Below are 22,239 nucleotides of genomic sequence, written 5' to 3'. Positions count from 1 at the left end.
TTTAACAAAAATAATTATTGCACCAGAAATAATATCCGTGGCCACCGTTGTTACTGGACATCATTCTTCTTTGCTCATTAAAGTAAATCTCAGCATTTTCCAAAATATATATAATATTGTTCACACGTTACATTGCAATGCAGGGCTGGAAAAGTATTGTTTTGCACAAACAAGCTACTTACATTTGTGGTGGCATTGCTGCTTTTGCTGTCGATAGAGAACTAGCTTGAACAATCTATTCTTTATATACCAACTATAGAATATTTCCTTCACTTGATTCAAAGTAATACTCTGTGTGTTGTTTCATAAATGTAATTTTGCACAACCTGGATTTCTCCTCCAGAGTATAAATGTAGTTATAAAGATAAAACCTTGTACTGCATATAAGAATTGGAGCTAAATGAAGTCATGTACACGGTACAGGAGTGTAAATATACAGTATAAACATTGCATTAAATCAATGAATATGGGTACTTCTGGAATATCATGTATCCTGTACAGCACAGGTTCACTGCACACCTAACAAAGAAAGCTATTCAACATGTCATTCAACAATGATACAGGGTAACACTCATGGCATATATATATATATATATATATATATATATATATATATATATATATAATGTAAAAACAAACCTGTGGGTGGTTCTCATCTGCTTTGGTTGCCAAAATACAGAAATCCCCACACGTCGTGACGGACATCAAGCTTTTCACATATTTTACAAATTTCTCATTGTTTTTTGTATCCCAGAAGACAACACAATGCTCAGGTCGGTCCGGTCTTGTGTAAGCATACACAACGGTGTTGGAGCAATAACCCCACTGTTTGGCAGAAGAACATTAGTATTGTAAGCTATGCAGATTTTAAAATACAGGTCTTACATTTGCACATAGAACCTGAAAGACATACAGTTAGTGCGTAGACGACAGGCAGGCAAACAGTGCGTAGACGACAGGCAGGCAAACAGTGCGTAGACGACAGGCAGGCAAACAGTGCGTAGACGACAGGCAGGCAAACAGTGCGTAGACGACAGGCAGGCAAACAGTGCGTAGACGACAGGCAGGCAAACAGTGCGTAGACGACAGGCAGGCAAACAGTGCGTAGACGACAGGCAGGCAAACAGTGCGTAGACGACAGGCAGGCAAACAGTGCGTAGACAATAGACAGGCAGGCAAACAGTGCGTAGACAATAGACAGGCAGGCAAACAGTGCGTAGACAATAGACAGGCAGGCAAACAGTGCGTAGACAATAGACAGGCAGGCAAACAGTGCGTAGGGATAGACAGGCAGGCAAACAGTGCGTAGACAATAGACAGGCAGGCAAACAGTGCGTAGACAATAGACAGGCAGGCAAACAGTGAGTAGACAATAGACAGGCAGGCAAACAGTGAGTAGACAATAGACAGGCAGGCAAACAGTGAGTAGACAATGGACAGGCAGGCAAACAGTGCGTAGACAATAGACAGGCAGGCAGTGTCAAGGTGGAAATGGAAAGTTTCTGTAACAACATAATTAATATTAAAAAATATATATTTCTGAGAGATATACAGATACCAGCTTCCAACACACAAATGTCAGGTGACTAGCGCAGCCAATCCTGAAGTAGGCCACATACATATAGATTTAGATTTCTTCATTCCAAATTATTTAACTGACAAATAATAAGATTTGTGTACACATGTTAAATCCTTTTCTCATTGTCAATTGGGAGACCCTGAAAGAATGGGGGATAGACATGCTAGTAAGTGCTTGGGGGAAAAGAATTACGTTCTCCCCTTCTATATACCCGCAGCTGGGAAGCCGCAGTAGAGGTGACTATCAAAAGCGCCATTGTCATCAATGTCAGGAAACTATCAATGGTTCACATGGGGGACACATGACAGCAGAAGACAAAATCAGAGAAGGGCAGGGCTAAGGGACATGCAATGGGAGGGCAGGGCTAAGGGACATGCAATGGGAGGGCAGGGCTAAGGGACATGCAATGGGAGGGCAGGGCTAAGGGACATGCAATGGGAGGGCGTAGGTAAGGGACATGCAATGCGAGGGCAGGGCTAAGGGACATGCAATGGGAGGGCAGGGCTAAGGGACATGCAATGGGAGGGCAGGGCTAAGGGACATGCAATGGGAGGGCAGGGCTAAGGGACATGCAATGGGAGGGCGTAGGTAAGGGACATGCAATGCGAGGGCAGGGCTAAGGGACATGCAATGGGAGGGCAGGGCTAAGGGACATGCAATGGGAGGGCAGGGCTAAGGGACATGCAATGGGAGGGCGTAGGTAAGGGACATGCAATGGGAGGGCAGGGCTAAGGGACATGCAATGAGAGGGCAGGGCTAATGAATGTGTAAGCCAAAACGACCATCACCATCGGACCTCTTCTGCCATCAACGTGGGATAAACATCATTCTACGCAATCAATGGCAAAACCATCCACCATTGGGCCTGATTCAGGTACAGTATGTACATAAACTCAATGGTTTATGTACATATCCGATTTTTGTGGGTTTGCACATGTGCAGAATGAGTCCTGTGAGTTAGCACGCAGTAACCCCAAGCTGCATCATACCTGATATGCTGCGGCCATGTGGGAGCGGAGAGGAGGTGGTGCCTGCGTTGCCAAAAACAGTAGCATATTGAAAATGCAACCGCATCTGCATATAGATAGAAGTTTGTTTTAAAATCGTTGCTGGCAGAAAGGCAACCCTCATTACCTTGTGAGTAGGGATAGAGCATCATTCTGTACTCAATCATCCTGCCCTGCTCATCCATTATTTTCACCGGTTTGAAGGACATGAGTGGTCGATAGAACAACCTGTTGCCAGATTGCAAGAATGCTCACAGCAGCACAATGTATTTCAGGAGATGTGTGCTGATCTATTGGGATACAATGATCTGGCCCATTGTGTGATTATGTCACAGAGCACAGGGCTGCATGTGAAATGAGGTAAGCAGGATTAGTGATGTAATATTCCTGTGACACTAATTCAGGAAGACTGTGGTGTCCAAGTTTATGCACACGGCTCGTTTAAATATTCTGACAGATTGCGCCAATTCTATTTTGGAGATAAATGACCAAGTGTGTATTCATAACAGTAGCCTAGAAAGCAATCATTCTGCCCATATGAGGTGCACGCTGCTGTTTTCTGTATACAGCCATTATTGCAGATTACATTTACACCAAAGCTCCAGTTTTACGCTAGTACCATGGTTGTGCATTATTATTATCATTATTATTTATGAACCATTCAGTTCTGTGTAAGCCTTTCTTTTACAGGTACACAGTAATGAGAGAACTTTCTTTCCTGTCACATTAGTGCTCACAGCCTCACACACTTTACAAACACAGCACATGCAACATAGATTCATGAATTCAATGCTATGTATCTACTCAGCAGGATTAGCAGTATACTTGGTGTCAGACAAGATGCTACATATAAGGGTTCTGCATTGTGTATGTGCAGAGAGTTCTATATTCCTGGATCATATGTAGATCATGCTCACACACGTCTTCGCACCTTGTAATCGGGTCTAATGTTTGCAAAGTATATGAAGGAATCCACAGCCAGTCCGATTCTTAACCCTCCACCTTCCCAGGACACGGCGGACATTTGTTTTCCCGGAACCTTCAATGTGCGCAGGTGCTTAAAAGAGAAAAAACAATTACGGACATTTTAACAACTCTACCTGGTGTCACTTTATATCTTTGTGCCCAGATATATGTCAGAGATTTTCCAGATGTGTCCTAATACAGTGTTGCTGAAGTCGTGGCAAATAGCCCCTCTCAGCATGCAAGGTCCTGTGCATCACCCATATTACCAGCAGCGTTAGTACATTCAGTGTAACCAGGATCTGGCAGTAAGTAGGCACTGGAGGCCTAATTCTGCGTCACACACTGTGCGGCCATATCTTGCGATTTTTAGCAAACATGCGCAATTTGGAGAGAGTGATCCTGAGTCGTACACATCTCAGTCACCTCTCACCAACTGCTGAATGGGCGATATAGGGTGGTTCGCAGGTAAGAGTAGCGCCCCGTGGGCAAGTAGCCAGAGTTGTTTAGTATGCCAAGTAATGTGTATGCAGAGTGCACGCAATCGGCACACAATTCCGATGTTCGCCTAGTGAGCGGTTATTTGTAAACTTTTGAAAACCCCTACAATGGAGTGCAGGCGTACAGGTGCTGTTGCCAGCAATTGAGAAGGTATGAGAAATGCTGTGTAAAAGTGATGGGCGTTCCTGAGTGTTGAGTGGTAGGTGGTGAGTAGTGCACCCAAAAATTAGTCGTTCAGGGGGCGTTATAGGAGTGTCATGGGCGTGTCAGTGAAAGCAACTGCGCTCTCAGACACACAGCCGCAGGCATAGGAGGCTGTGGTCAGACGGAGACACTACACCTACCAGAGGGCAGATGCAAGTTTCGATGGTGCAACAGATGGTGGCGTATGAAGACGTGCCAATAATTACAGTGCGCATGGGTGCTAAAAGTGGGCATCTCAGACCTAGCACTTTCACCCGCAGATGTACACAAGGGAAGTGTATATAGTGCATAAAATAAATATAGTGAGATGGGATACGTTCGGTATCCTGGCATGCCGATGCTTACATTACCGGCGCCAGAATTCCAGACGCCGGTCACAATCCCGGCGCCAGCATCCCGACCATCGAAATACCGATGGTAAGTAGCAGGGTTGGGAGAAGGGTTGGGCTTATGGGTTAGGCACTAGGGGGAGAATTAGGGTTAGGCACTAAGGGGGGAGGTTAGGTTTAGGCACTAGGGGGGGGGTTAGGGTCAGGCACAGGGGAGGAGGGGTTAGGGTAGGCAGATGGGGAGGGTTAGCATACCGACCAACAAGTGTTGTTATGCTAACCCTGTCGGGATTCTGACCACCGGGATCCCGAGCGCCATATACCACACTTACGGTACATAGGGTTGTGTACAAAGATCCAGGCGTACGGGGCCAGATCGGCCCATGTTGCTGGCAGCATTTCCTCTCTGTTATAATGGTAACTGGCCTCACTCGCGACTATTAGAATTGACCCCTTAATGTCATATATCTTAATTGCCTTTATATTTTTGCAGAATGTACTACAGAATGTCAGGGAACGTTCTTGGAGAAAAACACCTTAAAAACGTGATTTTGATCAATTATCATCAATCTTTAATTATATCTTCTCCGTGGTAGCAAACTGTTATATCTTATTATAGAAATTACTTTATTACAGAGATTTACATATTTCGCCCATAAGCTATAATTATAGCTAATTACTTGATATGTTTCAGACCTTAATTACATTCTTAGGCTTATATCTATACTGCTTAACTGTCACGTCTCTGGGAGGACTGGGACCCAAGTATATTAGCGTAGACTGGAACATAGGCGAGACTGAAGGCAGAGTATCAGGACTAAATAGCAGATGTGTAGCTGGTCTGGAGGAACAAGGAAGTAGCAGCAGCAGTGAGTAACTGCATATGTTATGTTAGCGGAATGATGCACAGGAATGGAGTAGTACTGACAGCTGCTAGTTACAAAGAGATGGCAACTCTGAAGACTAAGGGGTAAATTTACTAAAGTGAGAGTTTTTAGAAATGAGTTTTAAAAGTGATGTTGCCCATAGCAACAAATCAGATTCTAGCTATTATCTTCTAGAAGGTGCTAGTTAAATGTTAAGTAGAATCTGATTAGTTGCTATAGGCAACGTCACTTTTAAAACTCACTTTTAAAAACTCTCACTTTAGTAAATTTACCCCGAATACTCAGTGAGCAAGTTAATACTGGATTTGTGGAAATTACAGTGAGCTGGATAAGACTGAAGTCGTGGAAATTACAGTGAGCTGGAGTAATACTGAGGACTTGGATATCACAGTGAGAAGGATAACAGAGGGCTTACAAATTACAGTGAGCTAGAATAACACTGGAGACTTGGAAATCACAGTGAGATGGAGTAACACTGGAGACTAGGAAATCACAGTGAGCTAGAATAAGCACTGGAGACTTGGAAATCACAGTGAGTTGGAGTAACACTGGAGACTTGGTAATCACAGTGAGTTGGAGTAACACTGGAGACTTGGTAATCACAGTGAGTTGGAGTAACACTGGAGACTTGGTAGTCACAGTGAGTTGGAGTAACACTGGAGACTTGGTAGTCACAGTGAGTTGGAGTAACACTGGAGACTTGGTTGTCACAGTGAGTTGGAGTAACACTGGAGACTTGGTTGTCACAGTGAGTTGGAGTAACACTGGAGACTTGGTTGTCACAGTGAGTTGGAGTAACACTGGAGACTTGGTTGTCACAGTGAGTTGGAGTAACACTGGAGACTTGGTTGTCACAGTGAGTTGGAGTAACACTGGAGACTTGGTTGTCACAGTGAGTTGGAGTAACACTGGAGACTTGGTTGTCACAGTGAGTTGGAGTAACACTGGAGACTTGGAAATCACAGTGAGTTGGAGTAACACTGGAGACTTGGAAATCACAGTGAGTTGGAGTAACACTGGAGGCTTGGAAATCACAGTGAGTTGGAGTAACACTGGAGGCTTGGAAATCAAAGGAGTTGGAATCCTGTGAGCAACAGAAACCTGGAGCCAAGTATACGAACCACATGGGAGAAGTAATACTGGCTCCTATTTCCAGTACTGACTGGTTTAAATAAGGTGCTCTGGTTACTCATTGGCCCAGCTGCACATATGACTAAGACTCCAGAGTTCTCACTGTCTGGCCGTTCCGGGTGATCTCATCCCAAGATGGTGGCGCCCATGAACCGGAGGCAAAGGAACTGCACAGGAGAACAGCCCGCTACACACCGGACAGACAACAGATAACTGTGGTGGTCTTTGGGGGCTTCTTCAGATGCCACCAGACCAGGTATAGGGGACACAGAACCCAGCGTGTGACATTATGTGATTGAATATACAGATGTATCCTCATACACTATTGCTGCAGTCGTGCCAATAGCCCTTCTCGTGTGCCAGGTCCAGAGCGTCTTTTTCAAGCAAAAATGCATCAGTTGCAGTCGGATGTCACAAACTGCTTCATGAGACTGCACTGATTAATTTGATATGCAACACCTGTATATCTGTGTGCGACTGAGCCTGAATCTGTATATAAATGTTACGATGTAGCATCTGTGAGCAACTTAATTAAACTTGGAGAACGTCAGTAAAAATTGTTATTTTTTTATATATCTACATAAGTGTGCCCCCAAAATTAGTATTTTCTTCTATTTGTTTTTGCAATCTGTGCCAAATAGTACAGTCAATTACACTGAAGTGCCAAAAGTCATGGGATAGGTGCCTAGTATCGTGTAGGACCCCCTCTAGCCCAGCGAAGAACAGCAATTTGACCTGGCATCGATTCCACAAGTTTGATGAAAGACAACTGGAGAGATGTTGACCCATGCCATCTGGTTAGCTTCCCACGCCTCCCTGATATTTGTAGGTGCAGGTGTTTGGGTGCGAATGGACCTCTCCAATCCGTCCCATAAATGCTCGACTGGGTGTCGGGCGAATGTATGAGGGCTACAACATTCGTTGGAACTCTCCAGAATGCTCCTCAAACCAATTCTGGACAACTTGGGACCGATGACACAGTGCATTATCATGCTGAAATATTCCATCATTGTGGGGGTACATGAAGCCCATGATGGCTGCAAATGGTCATCTAGCAATGCAACGTATCGGTTACCTGTCAATGACTTGTTCAGACAGACCACTGGTCTCAAACCATGCCATGTGAACACACCCCAAACTATTATAGAACCACCACCAACCTGCACAGTGTCTTGTTGATAACTAGGGTCCATGGCCTCATGGGGTCTGCGCCACACCTGAACCCCACTATCAGCCCGAAACAACTGGAACCGCGACTCATTGGACCACGCCACATGTTGCCAGTCCTCCAGGGTCCAATTAGCGATGTCACGAGCCCAGCTGAGGCGCTGTGTCTGGTGTAGTGTTAAAAGGGGCAACTCTGGTAGGTCTTCTGCTCCCATATCCCATAGAAGCTAAAGAACACTGCACTGACCTGCTGGATAGGAGTCTGGTACACATCCTGAATGTGGATGTGATTTGAGCCAGTGTCGCTCGTCTGTTACCACGAACAATCTGGCCAGTCACGATCATTAAGCACCCGTGGTCGACCATTGCGCTGTCCACTGTGGGTGGTAATGCCTTCCACGAGGTATTCCCGGTACACGTGACACCGTAGATCGAGGAATACTGAATTTCCGCACACATTTAGGAAATAGAATGTCTCACCCGTTGGGCACCCACTATCATGACCCGCTCGATCTCAAATAATTCACGTCACCTTGCCAATAGTAGCCTAGCAGGTGTTCAAACTGACTCACAACTGATGCAGGTCTGGACATTTCCAAGACATGAAGCCACCTACCATTATCTTTACACACTGCTGTCCCATGACTTTTGGTATTTTCTATTTTGCTAAATCTACTTAAGTGATTACTTTTTAAACACCCAGACAACAGAACTCCTAGGACTTTCGGGTTACAGTTAAATTGGAACCCAAAGTTTATCCATGCTACACTTGGGTGAAGGTTTAACAAATAATAAATTCAGGAGCAAGTCACAGAAATCTAGAACCCAAATGTATTTGCTTGAAATGCTAGTAAATACATCCCAGGAATGGAGATCTATAAAGTCAAAAAAGACAGACACCAGTAGATTTTATGGTGTGGTGCTTACTGGGGTCTGCCATGGATTCGATCCTCCTTTACCTAAGATCAGCTGCTGTGTCTGAGGATGCAGCATCTGATCGCTCTGCGTGACCATCGGTCGTCTGACAGTCAGGTTACTCAGGATGGCCGGTATTTTCATGCAGCTGAAGCTGAGCACAAGGACGTAGCCACTGCCTTTAGCACGCCCAGAAAACAGGACCGGAACTCCCCCGTTTTCTGGGACGCTGTCTGACTCCACACCCAAACAGCCACTACCTGTCAATCAGGCTGCAGCGTCTGGGCACTGCGAGAGAACTCGCAGAAGGAGATCTGCAGATGCGCAGTACAGATCCTCCGCATGCACACACCTCCAAACATCGGAGTTGTACGCAGACTACCGGGCTTGTATACAAATCCGAATCAGCCCCTTAGATATTTACAACCTCATATGCAGCACTAGAGATCAGCTCATACCATTGCAATAAAGATATAAGAATGTGCAAAGAATTACCTCTCCGAAGGGGGTGTAGAACTGCACAATGTTGACATCTTTATCCTGAATGGTGGTTTTCTGGGACCCGGCCACAGCCAGGACACTTCCACAGTGATTCCACTGAATGCTCACTACATTCATACCAGTGTCAATCAGGACCGGGTCTGCAAAACAGAAGCTCAGGAATGGCTTTCTCTATACATCAATGCAACCAAAATACTTCTTATGTTATCTTGTTGATAAAAAAAAAAAAAGACACAACATCAAAGCAGAAAAATAAAAGTTTGCTCTGGGACAGACTATCTATATAATGTTTGGCAGATTTAAATTTTAACAGAGAAATCTTCAGTGACTGTAGCCTCAGTTTCCTGTTCTTAGATGACAGGGGTGGATCGCGGTGTGCCGGTGTGGTCTTCTGCTGCTGTAGTCCAACCACTACAAGGTTCAAGTGTTGTGTGTTCAGAGATGTACTTATGTATACCACTGTTGAGTTATAGACCCCTTTCTTTCAGCTTGAACCAGTCTGGCCATTCCCCTCTGACCTCTCTCATTAACAAGCCACTTTCACCCACAGAACTGCCGCTCAGTTGTTTTGCGTCCCAATCTCTGGAAACCCCAGAGACTATTACACGTATTTACAGTTATGCGTGAAAACCCCAGGTCATCACCAGTTTATGAGATACTCAAAACACCCGGTCTGGCACTTCCTATCATTCCACGGTCTAAGTAACTTAGACCAAATTTTATGCTGGTGTTAGTTTGAACAACAACTGAGCCTGTTGACCATGTTTGCATGCATGGAGTTCCTGCCACATGATTGGCTGATTAAACATTTGCATTAACAAGCAGGTGTATGTAATAAATAAATGGAAACCTGAAACTTGTCAACCCTTTTATGAGCGACCAACAAACAATCTGTGTTCTGTGTATATCATTTTCAGTAGCTGGGGGATTTGCAGCCGCCTGACGTTAATATACATACACATATAATTTTACATACAAGTGAAAAACAGCAAAGTATGAAACGTTACTTGCCGACTTATTCACTTACTTTCATCATTCTCGTGTCTCATTATCTGGCATCGTCCATTATCAAAACATATAGCGAGGCAGGGGCAATCTGGCTCCACATACCCTTTAGTACCCGAATACCAGTGCATGCCAGCAATACTCAGAGGACCCGTCACATTCACCAAACAGCTCAGCGCCATTTTCACCTAGATAGGAAAAGATCACGTGATCAGTGTGGTTTTATAGGAAGAATCACTGTAAACAAGTAAAACTTAATACAGTATATTGTATTTATTTATTTTTTTTAAATACTATTATGCACTTTTTCTTTATTATGATGTTTTTGAGTGAACAAGTAAAGAAAGAGTGAAATTTGGGATGTGCCGTGCAAGGGAACAGCAGAAGAAAACCAGGTTAGAGATCTGATAACTGGTTGTTACATAGATGTGTGTGCTGAATCTGCCAGTGACAAAGGATTCTGGACACCTGCATAATCTGGTAAAGTGATACTGTAAATGTATCTGTAATAGTACATAGAAGACAGTGCACTTCTACACGGGATGTAGTCAAGGGGCCCCTGGTCTCTATGCTGAAGCTGAAATACCGACGCCTATCTTAATCCTGATGCCGGAATCCAGGAAGGACGCGTGACCGAATGAGGTAAGACCGGGGCGCTCATCCCGTTAGCCGTGGGGAGGTATGCTTAGGTTTAGGGCAGCTAGCGGGGTTAGCATTAGCAAAAAAAAAACTACTATTGGTGTTGCGCTAATGTTCCCATATAAAAATATATAGATACCGAATATGGCAGAGACAGAAAAGGTTCAGGACACCAAAATGTAACATGAAAATTTTTTACATAGTTTAAATAATGTCATATGACAATCATACATGTATTAAAAAACATAGCATAATAACATAGCATAGTCTATAAAAAGGACTTCCCAAATACTGGGGTCCAATTAATGCATTAGTTTATAAAAAACCATATACAGACCCAATAGGTGTATGCAGCTGTCTAAAACTAGTAAGTATTATCTACATTAGCGCCAACCTGATTATTGTTGAAAAACTCTTTGGGGTTAGCAATAGGTTAGGTTTATTGATTTTATATATAGATCATCCTTAGCATGACATTTTATTTATTTTCATCTTTATATTTTAATGTTTGGGACATTCTCACCTTTTCTTTCTGTATGTAGCATGTGCATCCCTGTAAGCCTTTTTCCTTTCTTCTATCCTGTTACACATTTTAGTTGGGGGGTAATGCTGTTATTGGGTGATTATCAGGAGTGTCTGTGTTTCCATCATGAGCAGTGTGTGATGAGTTTGGGAAATAACTGAAGGGTTTGGAGACTGTAGATGTGTATTATGCCGGAACTCTCTAGAAGTGACATCACTGACACAGGTGGGAGGGGTTAGAGTTCAGACCAACTGTCACTACATGCCAATGTGATGACATCATTTTTATCACTCTTCAGCTTTATATATAGATTACAGTACAGTACATTTGGACATATAAGAGGCCCTATTTTTTATAATAGAACATTTAACCTGTAACAAATATATAGACCAAATCAACATTTTGATGTTTTCCAGTTTGCATCACTTACAATGAAATTTCCCTGGTTGTCGTAGAGGTGAATTTCTGCATTCGCCATGCCGAACAGAAGTATTTTGCTGTCCGGTGACCAGGAAACATGGCACAATTGTATCCCTTTCAGTTCCTTGCCCCAAATTCGATTGCCTGGCAAACATTGAAATTAACAAAAAAAGTTAGATAGTTAAAAATGAATCCAATAATAGAACATTCATAAATTCAATACTTTTAGAGATGACGCCAGCCTTATTTAACAGGTTTTTCCAATACATATACATATATAAACAAGCAGAGTAAACGCGGCACTTAACACAAGATTTCCTGTGATTATATATATATATTTTTTTTTTTAGTGTTTCATCACACAATTGAACATGACTTTACTGGTTACCTTAGCACGTGTGGTTACTCAAACACGGTCATGGTCACCAGTAAAGGGGAACTTTAGTGCTAAAACTTTGCCTTTACCTGCACACACATCTATGAACACTTAAGGTGCGTACACACTAGACGATATGCTCCCTGAGCGATACGTCTAGTGTGTCCCCGGCAGGGTGTGCTCAATGTCGTTCATGACATTGAGCACACCCGCTGAACGATATCATTAACGATATCGTTCAGCGTCGGGCTCTCTTCCCCCATTCCCCAACATGCAGCAACCTGACTACATCGTCAGGTTGGCCTGCATGCTAACCCGATGAACGATGATGACGAACGACCCGTGGGAACGCGCTTCGTCGTTATCGTTCATCGTTTTTGTGATAAAAATGGACGATAAAGTGGATGACTGAACGATAACGATATCGTTATGTCGTCCACTTTAATCGCCCAGTGTGTATGCACCATTAGTAAAATAGGTAACATGGGCCACACAAGGCCTTGGGTATAAGAACATAGAACCAGAGCTAGAATTTTATGTATTTAATTTCAAGAATATCTTAGGTTACAAAAAAAGTTACAAAGATGATAATAATTTTAAAAGGTCACACCAGTTACTCACAATTTCAAGAAAATAACAAAAAAAGGGAGAGAAACAGTTCACCTGGACAGGGCCAAACGATGGCGGAAGTGAGGGCTCTTCCTAGAGATATGGTGGCACCCTGGGGTAGCTTCGCCTCCTCACAAGTAATGCACCATGTTTCATATCAAACACACATTTTTATGCCCTTTTGCAGGCTGCTCTTGGTCACCCCCTTGGGATAGTTTAACTCTTCCAAAATCAGAATTAATTGTTTAGGTGACTGTAACACAGGGTCTCCTGGTCACTTGAGCAGGGGTTAATTACTCACTCCATCCTGTTTGAAGTTCAGTGACCAGGCCTGTGTCAACAGAAGATTCAACACCTTGCTGGTCTGTATGCAGGGGCGTATCTATAATGGGTGAAGGGTGTGCGGTGCACACGGGCCCAGCGGCATCTAACAGGCGCAATTCTGGTGGCGTTATGGGCTGCTGTTCAATCCAGCCACATAACTCCCAAGCAGTTACTTACAGACTGGCCATTTGTCACACGGTTAGAAAATACATTTTTCCTACAGAAAATACATAGCTATTACATACAATTTAAACAGTACAATTTGTTAATGTGCCCATTCCAATACGACATGGGCTTCACCGCTACAGAGCATGAAATAGAGGACCGTAAAGAAAACAGTCCATACCATCCACTGAACCGACAATGACGGCTCCATCTTCATACACAATACAGATCTTCTGGCCATCGGCGTTCCAACTCATGCTGCGTACCACGGACTTATTCCTGTTATTGATCATCTCTTCGTACCACGAGCCTGGGGTGACAAATTACATTTGTTCAACCATCAGTTCAAAATTCGAGACACATGTCAACAGGTTTTGTGGCTAAATAAAACCAGGTGAAATGGAGACTTGCAGTCAGCCAGACACGGAATCGGTGTAATTCATAAACGTCCCTAGTTAAAGGGATGATGTAGCAAGCAAGCCATTTGTTATGGTATGAGGATTTTAGCACCCGGGTAATTGACTTGTTATATGGGGTGCCGGTTCAATAAAAGCAAAGCTGCCTAGTATATGTATGCTACATGCAAAGGCAACTAGTATCTTCCCTGCATGCAGAAAAACAAATGTAATCGAGTCCATTGCTTTGCAACAATGTTTGTTCCAGGAGCAAATTGCTCCTGTTTTGGATTTGCTAATTCTGAATCAGGACTATAATCTTATATGTAGAATAATGGGATGGGAAACATATTAGTACAGGTTGAGTCTCCCATATCCAAAATGCTTGGGACCAGGGGTATTTTGGATATCGGAATATTTTATATTTTGGAATATATGCATACCATAATGAGATATCTTGGGAATGGGACACAAATCTAAACACAGAATGCATTTAGGTTTTATATACACCTTATACACACAGCCTGAAGGTAACTTTATACAATATTTTTTTATAATTTTGTTCATCAAAAAGAATTTGTGTACATACATGAAATTCATTTATGTTTCATATACACCTTTTACACACAGCTTGAAGGTTATTTTATACTATATTTTTAATAATTTGGGACCTTGAACAAAGTTTGTGTACATTAAACAATCAGAAAGCAAAGGTTTCACTATCTCAGTCATGCTTAATATATTCCGTATTTCGGAATATTCCGTATTTCTGAATATTTGGATATGGGAGACTCAACCTGTATGACTATAGACAACCAGGGGCTCTTTAACTATTGCGGAACTACAAGTCCCTGCTTGCTCTCCAAAAGGCTGAGACTTCAGGTTGAGAACTGAGTTAGACTATGTACAAATAAATAAAAATACAGTACAATGCAAATTTTACTTAAGCAACATGCAAATAGTTCTGTTATGAGTAGTATAACAGTAGTGGCACGCTGGTACTTTGCATATATAGTCACAGAAATCCTTTTTTGCCTTCACATAACAGGCAATGTAGCTATCAGTGATTCTAGCACTGTTGTAGAAATGTTAATAGAGATTAACTCCTGGTTATATGGCTGATATATGCAGAGCTACTACCCTTACTGTCATTCTGGGGTACAAACACAATTGAAAATGGTAGCACAGGCGCTACGTGAATGGCATTGTATGAGTGTATGGGTCTATTTATGCACATATCTAAAAAGCAAAAAAAGGCTTAAAAGTGTTCATTCGTGCAAAGTGCCGAAGATTACCCTTGTACAGCATCCAGACAATGATGAGTCCATTCTGATCACTGGTGGTCAGTTTCTGAAAGTGTTCATTCCAGGTAACAACTTGTACAGAACCTGGAGAAGACAGTGAAGCCAAACGTGTAGGTTCAAATGACCGGTGATCAGACTGTATTCTATATACTTTTCCATTCTCAAGATAATAACCTAGAACTATTCTAATCATTAGAACCATTCTCCTATGCCGCTATACTGTACGAATGTGACCATGTGTATATTGTACAGAAGCCTTACCGCTGTGTCCCTCCAGGGTCTGATTCATGGAAAGATTACTGGGGGCAGCGAGGCCTTTTAACTTGGCGTCATCTGGAAGAGAATTAGACATTCAGACAAGTGTTTCAGATGAAGGGCAAAATTTACCAAGCGGCTGATTGCAAAACCGCAGACAAAGCACACTTTATAATAGAACAGAAATGAAAATCACAGCACCACTGATGTTTTAGAGTAGACCATAGAAAGAATAGCATAAAAAAACACAGATTTATGAAGCAACGCTTTTGAAAACCGCCATTCCCATTACACAGCACACAGCTCCTCTCATTCCCATTACATAGCACACAGGGCCTGATTCAGAGGCCTGACCAGAGCGCTCTGACCAGAGCGCTCGCTCTGAATCAGGGCCGGACTACCTAAAATTGGAGCGGCCTCTTGGACGCTCGCATAGCTGTGGGTTACCACCCACAGCTTATGCGAGCGTCCATGATGATGGTCGCGATGGTCAAGACCATCGGGCTTGCGACTAGACCCTTGCGGTAGGGTCTCGTTGCCGCAAGCCCTGGAGTGATTTTGGCTCTATCAGAGCCAAAATCACTCCCACTGACATCACTAGTGACGTCAGTGGGGCCGGACCCAGACGGTAGGCGTTCCCATGGGAACGCCTCCGTCTGGGCAGCCACGCCCCCAGCACGCCCATCAAAGGGGGCGTGCTCTCAATCACCATCGACAGCACGCCCACTTTGGTGCGAGACCCCGAGCGACGGCTTCCCCGTCGCTCGCCGGGTCTCACGCATGCGCACGACGGACCTCCCTCCGTCATGCCCATGCGCACTTGGGCACCATCGACCCGCTTGCGAGCGTACTGCACTCGCGAGCAGGTCTGAATGAGACCCACAGCTCCTCTCTCTCTCATTCACATTACACAGCACCTCTCTCATTCCCATTACATAGCTCCTCTCTCTCTCATTCCCATTACATAGCACACAGCTCCTCTCTCTTTCATTCCCATTACATAGCACACAGCTCCTCTCTCTCTCTCATTCCCATTACACAGCACACAGCTCATCTCTCTCTCATTCCCATTACATAGCACACAGCTCCTCTCTCTCATTCCCATTACACAGCACACAGCTCCTCTCTCTCTCATTCCCATTGCATAGCACACAGCTCCTCTCTCTCATTCCCATTACATAGCTCACAGCTCCTCTCTCTCATTCCCATTACACAGCACACAGCTCGTCTCTCTCTCTCATTCCCATTACACAGCTCCTCTCTCTCTCATTCCCATTACTAAGCACACAGCTCCTCTCTCTCTCATTCCCATTACATGGCACACAGCTCCTCTCTCTCTCATTCCCATTACACAGCACACAGCTCCTCTCTCTCTCATTCCCATTACATAGCACACAGCTCCTCTCTCTCTCATTCCCATTACATAGCACACAGCTCCTCTCTCTCTCATTCCCATTACACAGCACACAGCTCCTCTCTCTCTCATTCCCATTGCAAAGCACACAGCTCCTCTCTCTCTCATTCCCATTACATAGCTCACAGCTCCTCTCTCTCATTCCCATTACACAGCTCCTCTCACATTCCTATTACATAGCACACAGCTCCTCTCTCTCTCATTCCCATTACATAGCACACAGCTCCTCTCTCTCTCATTCCCATTACATAGCTCACAGCTCCTCTCTCTCATTCCCATTACACAGCTCCTCTCACATTCCTATTACATAGCACACAGCTCCTCTCTCTCATTCCCATTACATAGCACACAGCTCCTCTCTCATTCCCATTACATAGCACACAGCTCCTCTCTCATTCCCATTACATAGCTCCTCTCTCTCTCTCATTCCCATTACATAGCACACAGCTCCTCTCTCTCTCATTCCCATTACATAGCACACAGCTCCTCTCTCTCATTCCCATTACATAGCACACAGCTCCTCTCTCTCATTCCCATTACATAGCACACAGCTCCTCTCTCATTCACACTGCAAAGCACACAGCTCCTCTCTCTCTCTCATTCCCATTACATAGCTCACAGCTCATCTCTCTCATTCCCATTACACAGCACACAGCTCCTCTCACATTCCTATTACATAGCACACAGCTCCTCTCTCTCATTCCCATTACATAGCACACAGCTCCTCTCTCTCATTCCCATTACATAGCACACAGCTCCTCTCTCTCATTCCCATTACATAGCACACAGCTCCTCTCTCATTCCCATTACATAGCACACAGCTCCTCTCTCTCTCATTCCCATTACATAGCACACAGCTCCTCTCTCTCTCATTCCCATTACATAGCACACAGCTCCTCTCTCTCTCATTCCCATTACATAGCACACAGCTCCTCTCTCTCTCATTCCCATTACATAGCACACAGCTCCTCTCTCTCTCATTCCCATTACATAGCACACAGCTCCTCTCTCTCTCATTCCCATTACATAGCACACAGCTCCTCTCTCTCTCATTCCCATTACATAGCACACAGCTCCTCTCTCTCTCATTCCCATTACATAGCACACAGCTCCTCTCTCTCATTCCCATTACACAGCACACAGCTCGTCTCTCTCTCATTCCCATTACACAGCTCCTCTCTCTCTCATTCCCATTACATAGCACACAGCTCCTCTCTCTCTCATTCCCATTACATAGCACACAGCTCCTCTCTCTCATTCCCATTACATAGCACACAGCTCCTCTCTCTCATTCCCATTACATAGCACACAGCTCATCTCTCATTCCTATTACATAGCACACAGCTCCTCTCTCATTCCCATTACATAGCACACAGCTCCTCTCTCTCATTCCATCCTTGACTCACAACCAGTCCATATGCCAGCCACTATGGCATTGCCACTGCTCAGGATCGCTGTCACCAATCCCTGTCACAAGCAAAAATCAGAATGTATAGGGAGGATGAATAGACCCACTAACCTTGTCTGGAAACTTGCAGAAACCTCTAAAAACTAATAAACTATCGGATATAAATGAGGAGACGTCAACACCTTCTGCTCCTTAGCAGCCCGATTAGTGCTACCTGGCAGCAGAGAATGTGCAGAATCTCCTCCAGGAAACGATTAACACCGCGTCTAATAATATAGACCTTTCAAGAGAATGAAGTTTCACTGCTGGATTTCCTGTCCCTGATGATGATAATCACACTGACCTGAAGGGTTCCCCTTTCCCCAAGCCGTGGGATACACTGCTCAGCCTTGTTGTATCATCCCAAGTTACATTCAGTAAATATCCCCAGGCAGACAGGTATCTGCTCTGTGGGAAATGATACTACACAAATATAACCCAGTCCAAAAAACACCCAAACTTTCATTAGGGAAGGCCAGGAAATACTGTGTCTATTTACCAGTTTGCATTTCCAATTTTAAAACTTTCAGCAATCCAGATTCCCCACCACATGCTATGTAACCTTGGTCTTTGTTCCACGATATGCATTTTAATTGGATATTATTGGGTATGGCAATCTGTAAAGACACATAGGTTAAACAGGAAATACATTACATACAGTTACAATAGAAAGACTATGGCCCGTAATCAATTTGGTGCGAAAAGCCGTTTGAGTGTTTTGTGCGAAAATTTTACGCCAATGACGTCATTTCACCAGTCAGAAAAGTATTGCCGTATTCAATTTGAAAGACTTTCCGCCTAGGCAGAAAGTCAATGCAATGTAATAGGCAAAAAAGTTTCGCTTATGAATAGCAGGCGGAAAAAAGTGCAGAATTGGGGTTTTGGGGTGCAACGTTGCGGGAACCCCCGTGCAGCCTTCAGACAGATCCCCAAAGGTAAACTGTGTCAAAAAAAAAAAAATGTGGGGGGACAAAGTTAAAAACTAGCAAACCTGACTCGGGGGGGGTTCCCCAAGTAGGGCCCAGGTGTTTTTCATTGCAGGGTCTTGTGTCAGGCGGATTTTTCAAGTTTTTTTAAACGTAACTTTAGCAACTTTAAAATATGCTGACCGCCATTTTCAAGGACCCCAAATTTGCTGGGATAAATTATTTTCTGCAAAAAAAACCTCCTGAATACTATTCTGCATCACTTATGCAAAAACGGTATTTATTGAACCCGTTTAAAAACACCAAATACCTTCAGCAAGCCAAATCGGGGGGTACCATAGGGAACCCCCATGTCAGAGCATCTTTTAGGGGGTGTCAGGCTGATTTCCCCAAATCTGACATGACTATCCGCCTGTTTAAGTTTCGCCGGGTCCCGTTTTCGCCTACTTTCAAATTGAATACGGCGATACCCGGGCACGCGTGCGATACTTTTCCGTCTGCAAAACAGGCGAAGTAGGCGAAAAGTCCTGGGAGGCGAAAAAGTATCGCAGGTCCGCTCAAATTGAATACGGCTCTATGACTAAGCTGTATAACCATGTGAGAAGATTTCTGTACTGTGAAATTGCTGGGTACTATAAATACACCTGTGTCAGCACGTTTCACCCCCAGCTGTTACTAAAACCACAGTGTTATTCCTGTAGCATTTGCAGTACCATTCCAATATTACAGGTCATTGATTATATCGACATCCAATCCCACAAACCATCATTTTGGATAATCCCATGTTAATCTTTATTATGAATCGGTCGCTCTTGGTTTTAATGTATAGATCGTTACATATAAACTCTTCTATTGAAATCTGAAAGCATCAGTCTGGTTACAAAATAATACAGATTGCACTTCGTTAATAGTATTAAAGAATAAACACAAAATGAGACTATCAAGAAAACACTACCTATATTGCCTGATTCATCAGAGGTGGACGCAGTGTCGATGTGAGATGCAAGCGGACAATGTTAAGTCTGTGTATGTGTCCCGATGGTTACCGCCGAAAGCCACAAATCAAATATAGACACAGAGAGAGACTACTTCATTGACCGTTCCTGGGTGGTAACAGGTGGATGGCTAGTCAAGCGCGGGCGAGTAGCGATCAGCGACTGCGGAGATTCTGCGCCTCCATAGATCTGGTATATTCGATGGTGCGGTCGACGGTGCCTCTTAATAAGCAAAATGACGGCTTAGCATCGCAGGCTGCGGGCATCTCTGTACAGATCCCATCAGCTGCGGCATTAGCATAAAGGTGCAGTCGTGCTGCATAAAAACACGCAGTCGCGGGTGATATTAGCCTGCACCTCTGAAACAGGCCCATATAACATGAACGGTTTTATTGCTCTGTGGGATCTATACTCAAGTATACAAAACTGTGTTTTACGGTCAAGTCATTTCCAAGACATGGTTTCCTGTAACCGCAGTGTCCATCTTCTGCCATATGGCATTTTGGGGCTGAGTGAATGTGACTTTATGCTAATGTTAGCATCACCCCTTCCCCTGGTGTACAAGCCTGCGTCTCACTGTGCAAGAGCTGGGACGCCCACTCTGAGCGGCTGCAGGAGCAACCATCCCACTATGTGCATCTTTAGACGCCACCATCGGTTGCAGCATCAAAGCTTGCATCAGGCCAATGCTAGATGCAGATTCTCAGTCAGAGTTTGGACTCCACTGCAAGCAATTAGGGGGCATATTCAATTGGGAGTGAGAATAGCAAAAATCCCACACCCGTGAGGTTTTGCCTGCAAGTGCGGGATTTTTGCTATTCAATTAGGTATGGGTTTTTTCTATTTTGAGCACCTTCAGACCAAGTCTGATTTTTCCTAAAATCGTTAGTTTTAGAAAAAAAAATCAGTGGGACTGGCTCTGGGACCCCGGCGGAACCCACCCTGAGGACTAATTAAGCAATTGGAAGTCTCCAGTTAGCTTAATTACTCACATAAGAGCTGTCTTCTGCATCCAGCGTCGGGGGGGGGGGGGGGGGGGGGTGTTTGTTTGTGTGTGTGCCCCCCAGTGTGAGTATGCCCCCTTGGGAGAACTACATCTCTCAGTAGCCCTTGCTCGTCCCACCGGCCCCCGAAGCCTCCAAGCAGCCCCCTCCCCAGTGAAAAGATGGAGGGGAGGCCACCGGGAGCCACGGAGACTACCATTGACTCCCGGGCAGGTGTGTATTTTTTTTTTTTTTACACGCCGCAGGAATCGGGATCACACATACTCGCGGTAATCCAAAATTGGGTGCAAGGTTTTTTACCAATTGAATATGCCCCCAAGTGTCTGAGTTTGCAAAAATGTTATGCGACACGCCAACGACACTCCAATAACATGCCCATAACACATATCCGTGCGTCTGAATAGTCACCTCCCCAATACATTTCTGAGACTGTGCATCTTAATCGCTACTGCGCCTCTGTGCACACGCACCACGCTGTGCGACTTTTTAGCTACTTAGATGGATGCACAGTTAAAACCATTAAACATTTGCGTGGATATCGTCATTCTGTGCGTCTCAGAATCAGACCATTTAGCAAAATCCCTATTTTACCTAAAAATGTGGAGATTTCTTTCAGAGCCTTTTTGGCACCCCCCTAATGATAAAATACCCCAAACATTTTTGTAAGCTGTGTACTTCGGTGACAAATTTTGGGTGAAAAAAATAAATAATTGAAAATGGGTTTAGTGGGTTTAACGTATTGGGTCTGGTTTTTCGGGGGGGGGGGGTGGTATGGATGTGTCAAATGTTTTAAACATTGCATGTGTCCCCGCGGCTGCCCCTGCATATGTGAGGGCTATCGGCTGATGGCCCGTACACACTTGCCGATGGACAGATATGTCTGCAGATATAGCTATTCATCGACTGTGCAGCGCAGCCAATGTAATATGTCTGAACAACGTCGTCCACAGACATATTGCTGGTACACACTGGCCGACGGGCACCAGGTATATTGGCCGATCAATTGATCGGACAATATATCTGTCAGTGTGTACCCGGCATTACTCTCATTAAGTCTCCGATGCCTGTATAGTTATGATATTTCACTGCCAGATGAGGGAACTGAGCACACATGCTGAGAATACTCATCCTCACTGGATTGAAGACACTGTACTGAGACCCACACCCAGCCGCACCACGTTACCGGCGTGTCACACATGATCGGTGAAGGAACCAGGAAGCAACAGAATGAGGAGGCCGGAGACGGACGCACAA

The 22,239-nt window shown here is 44.3% G+C and overlaps 1 protein-coding gene across 3 annotated transcripts in view; it reads right to left on the bottom strand.

The window, feature by feature from the left end:
- Positions 1-22,239, bottom strand: part of WDR35 (WD repeat domain 35) — a 138,366-nt gene that overhangs the window by 81,740 nt on the left and 34,387 nt on the right. For all 3 annotated transcript variants that reach the window (XM_088468143.1, XM_088468142.1, XM_088468141.1), the window contains exons 2-10: positions 18,560-18,677; positions 15,206-15,277; positions 14,936-15,028; positions 13,427-13,555; positions 11,782-11,915; positions 10,212-10,377; positions 9,179-9,324; positions 3,518-3,643; positions 640-825 (exon numbers count right to left, since the gene is read on the bottom strand). In XM_088468143.1, coding sequence (XP_088324269.1) covers positions 640-825; positions 3,518-3,643; positions 9,179-9,324; positions 10,212-10,377; positions 11,782-11,915; positions 13,427-13,555; positions 14,936-15,028; positions 15,206-15,277; positions 18,560-18,569 — 1,062 coding nt within the window. In that variant the 5' untranslated portion in view covers positions 18,570-18,677. The remainder of the gene's footprint in view (positions 1-639; positions 826-3,517; positions 3,644-9,178; positions 9,325-10,211; positions 10,378-11,781; positions 11,916-13,426; positions 13,556-14,935; positions 15,029-15,205; positions 15,278-18,559; positions 18,678-22,239) is intronic.

The sequence above is a fragment of the Taudactylus pleione genome, unplaced genomic scaffold (assembly GCF_031769625.1).
Source record: "Taudactylus pleione unplaced genomic scaffold, aTauple2 ptg000081l, whole genome shotgun sequence".
In the NCBI taxonomy this organism is placed as follows: Eukaryota; Metazoa; Chordata; class Amphibia; order Anura; family Myobatrachidae; genus Taudactylus; species Taudactylus pleione.
This window is presented reverse-complemented; position numbering and strand designations above follow the sequence as displayed.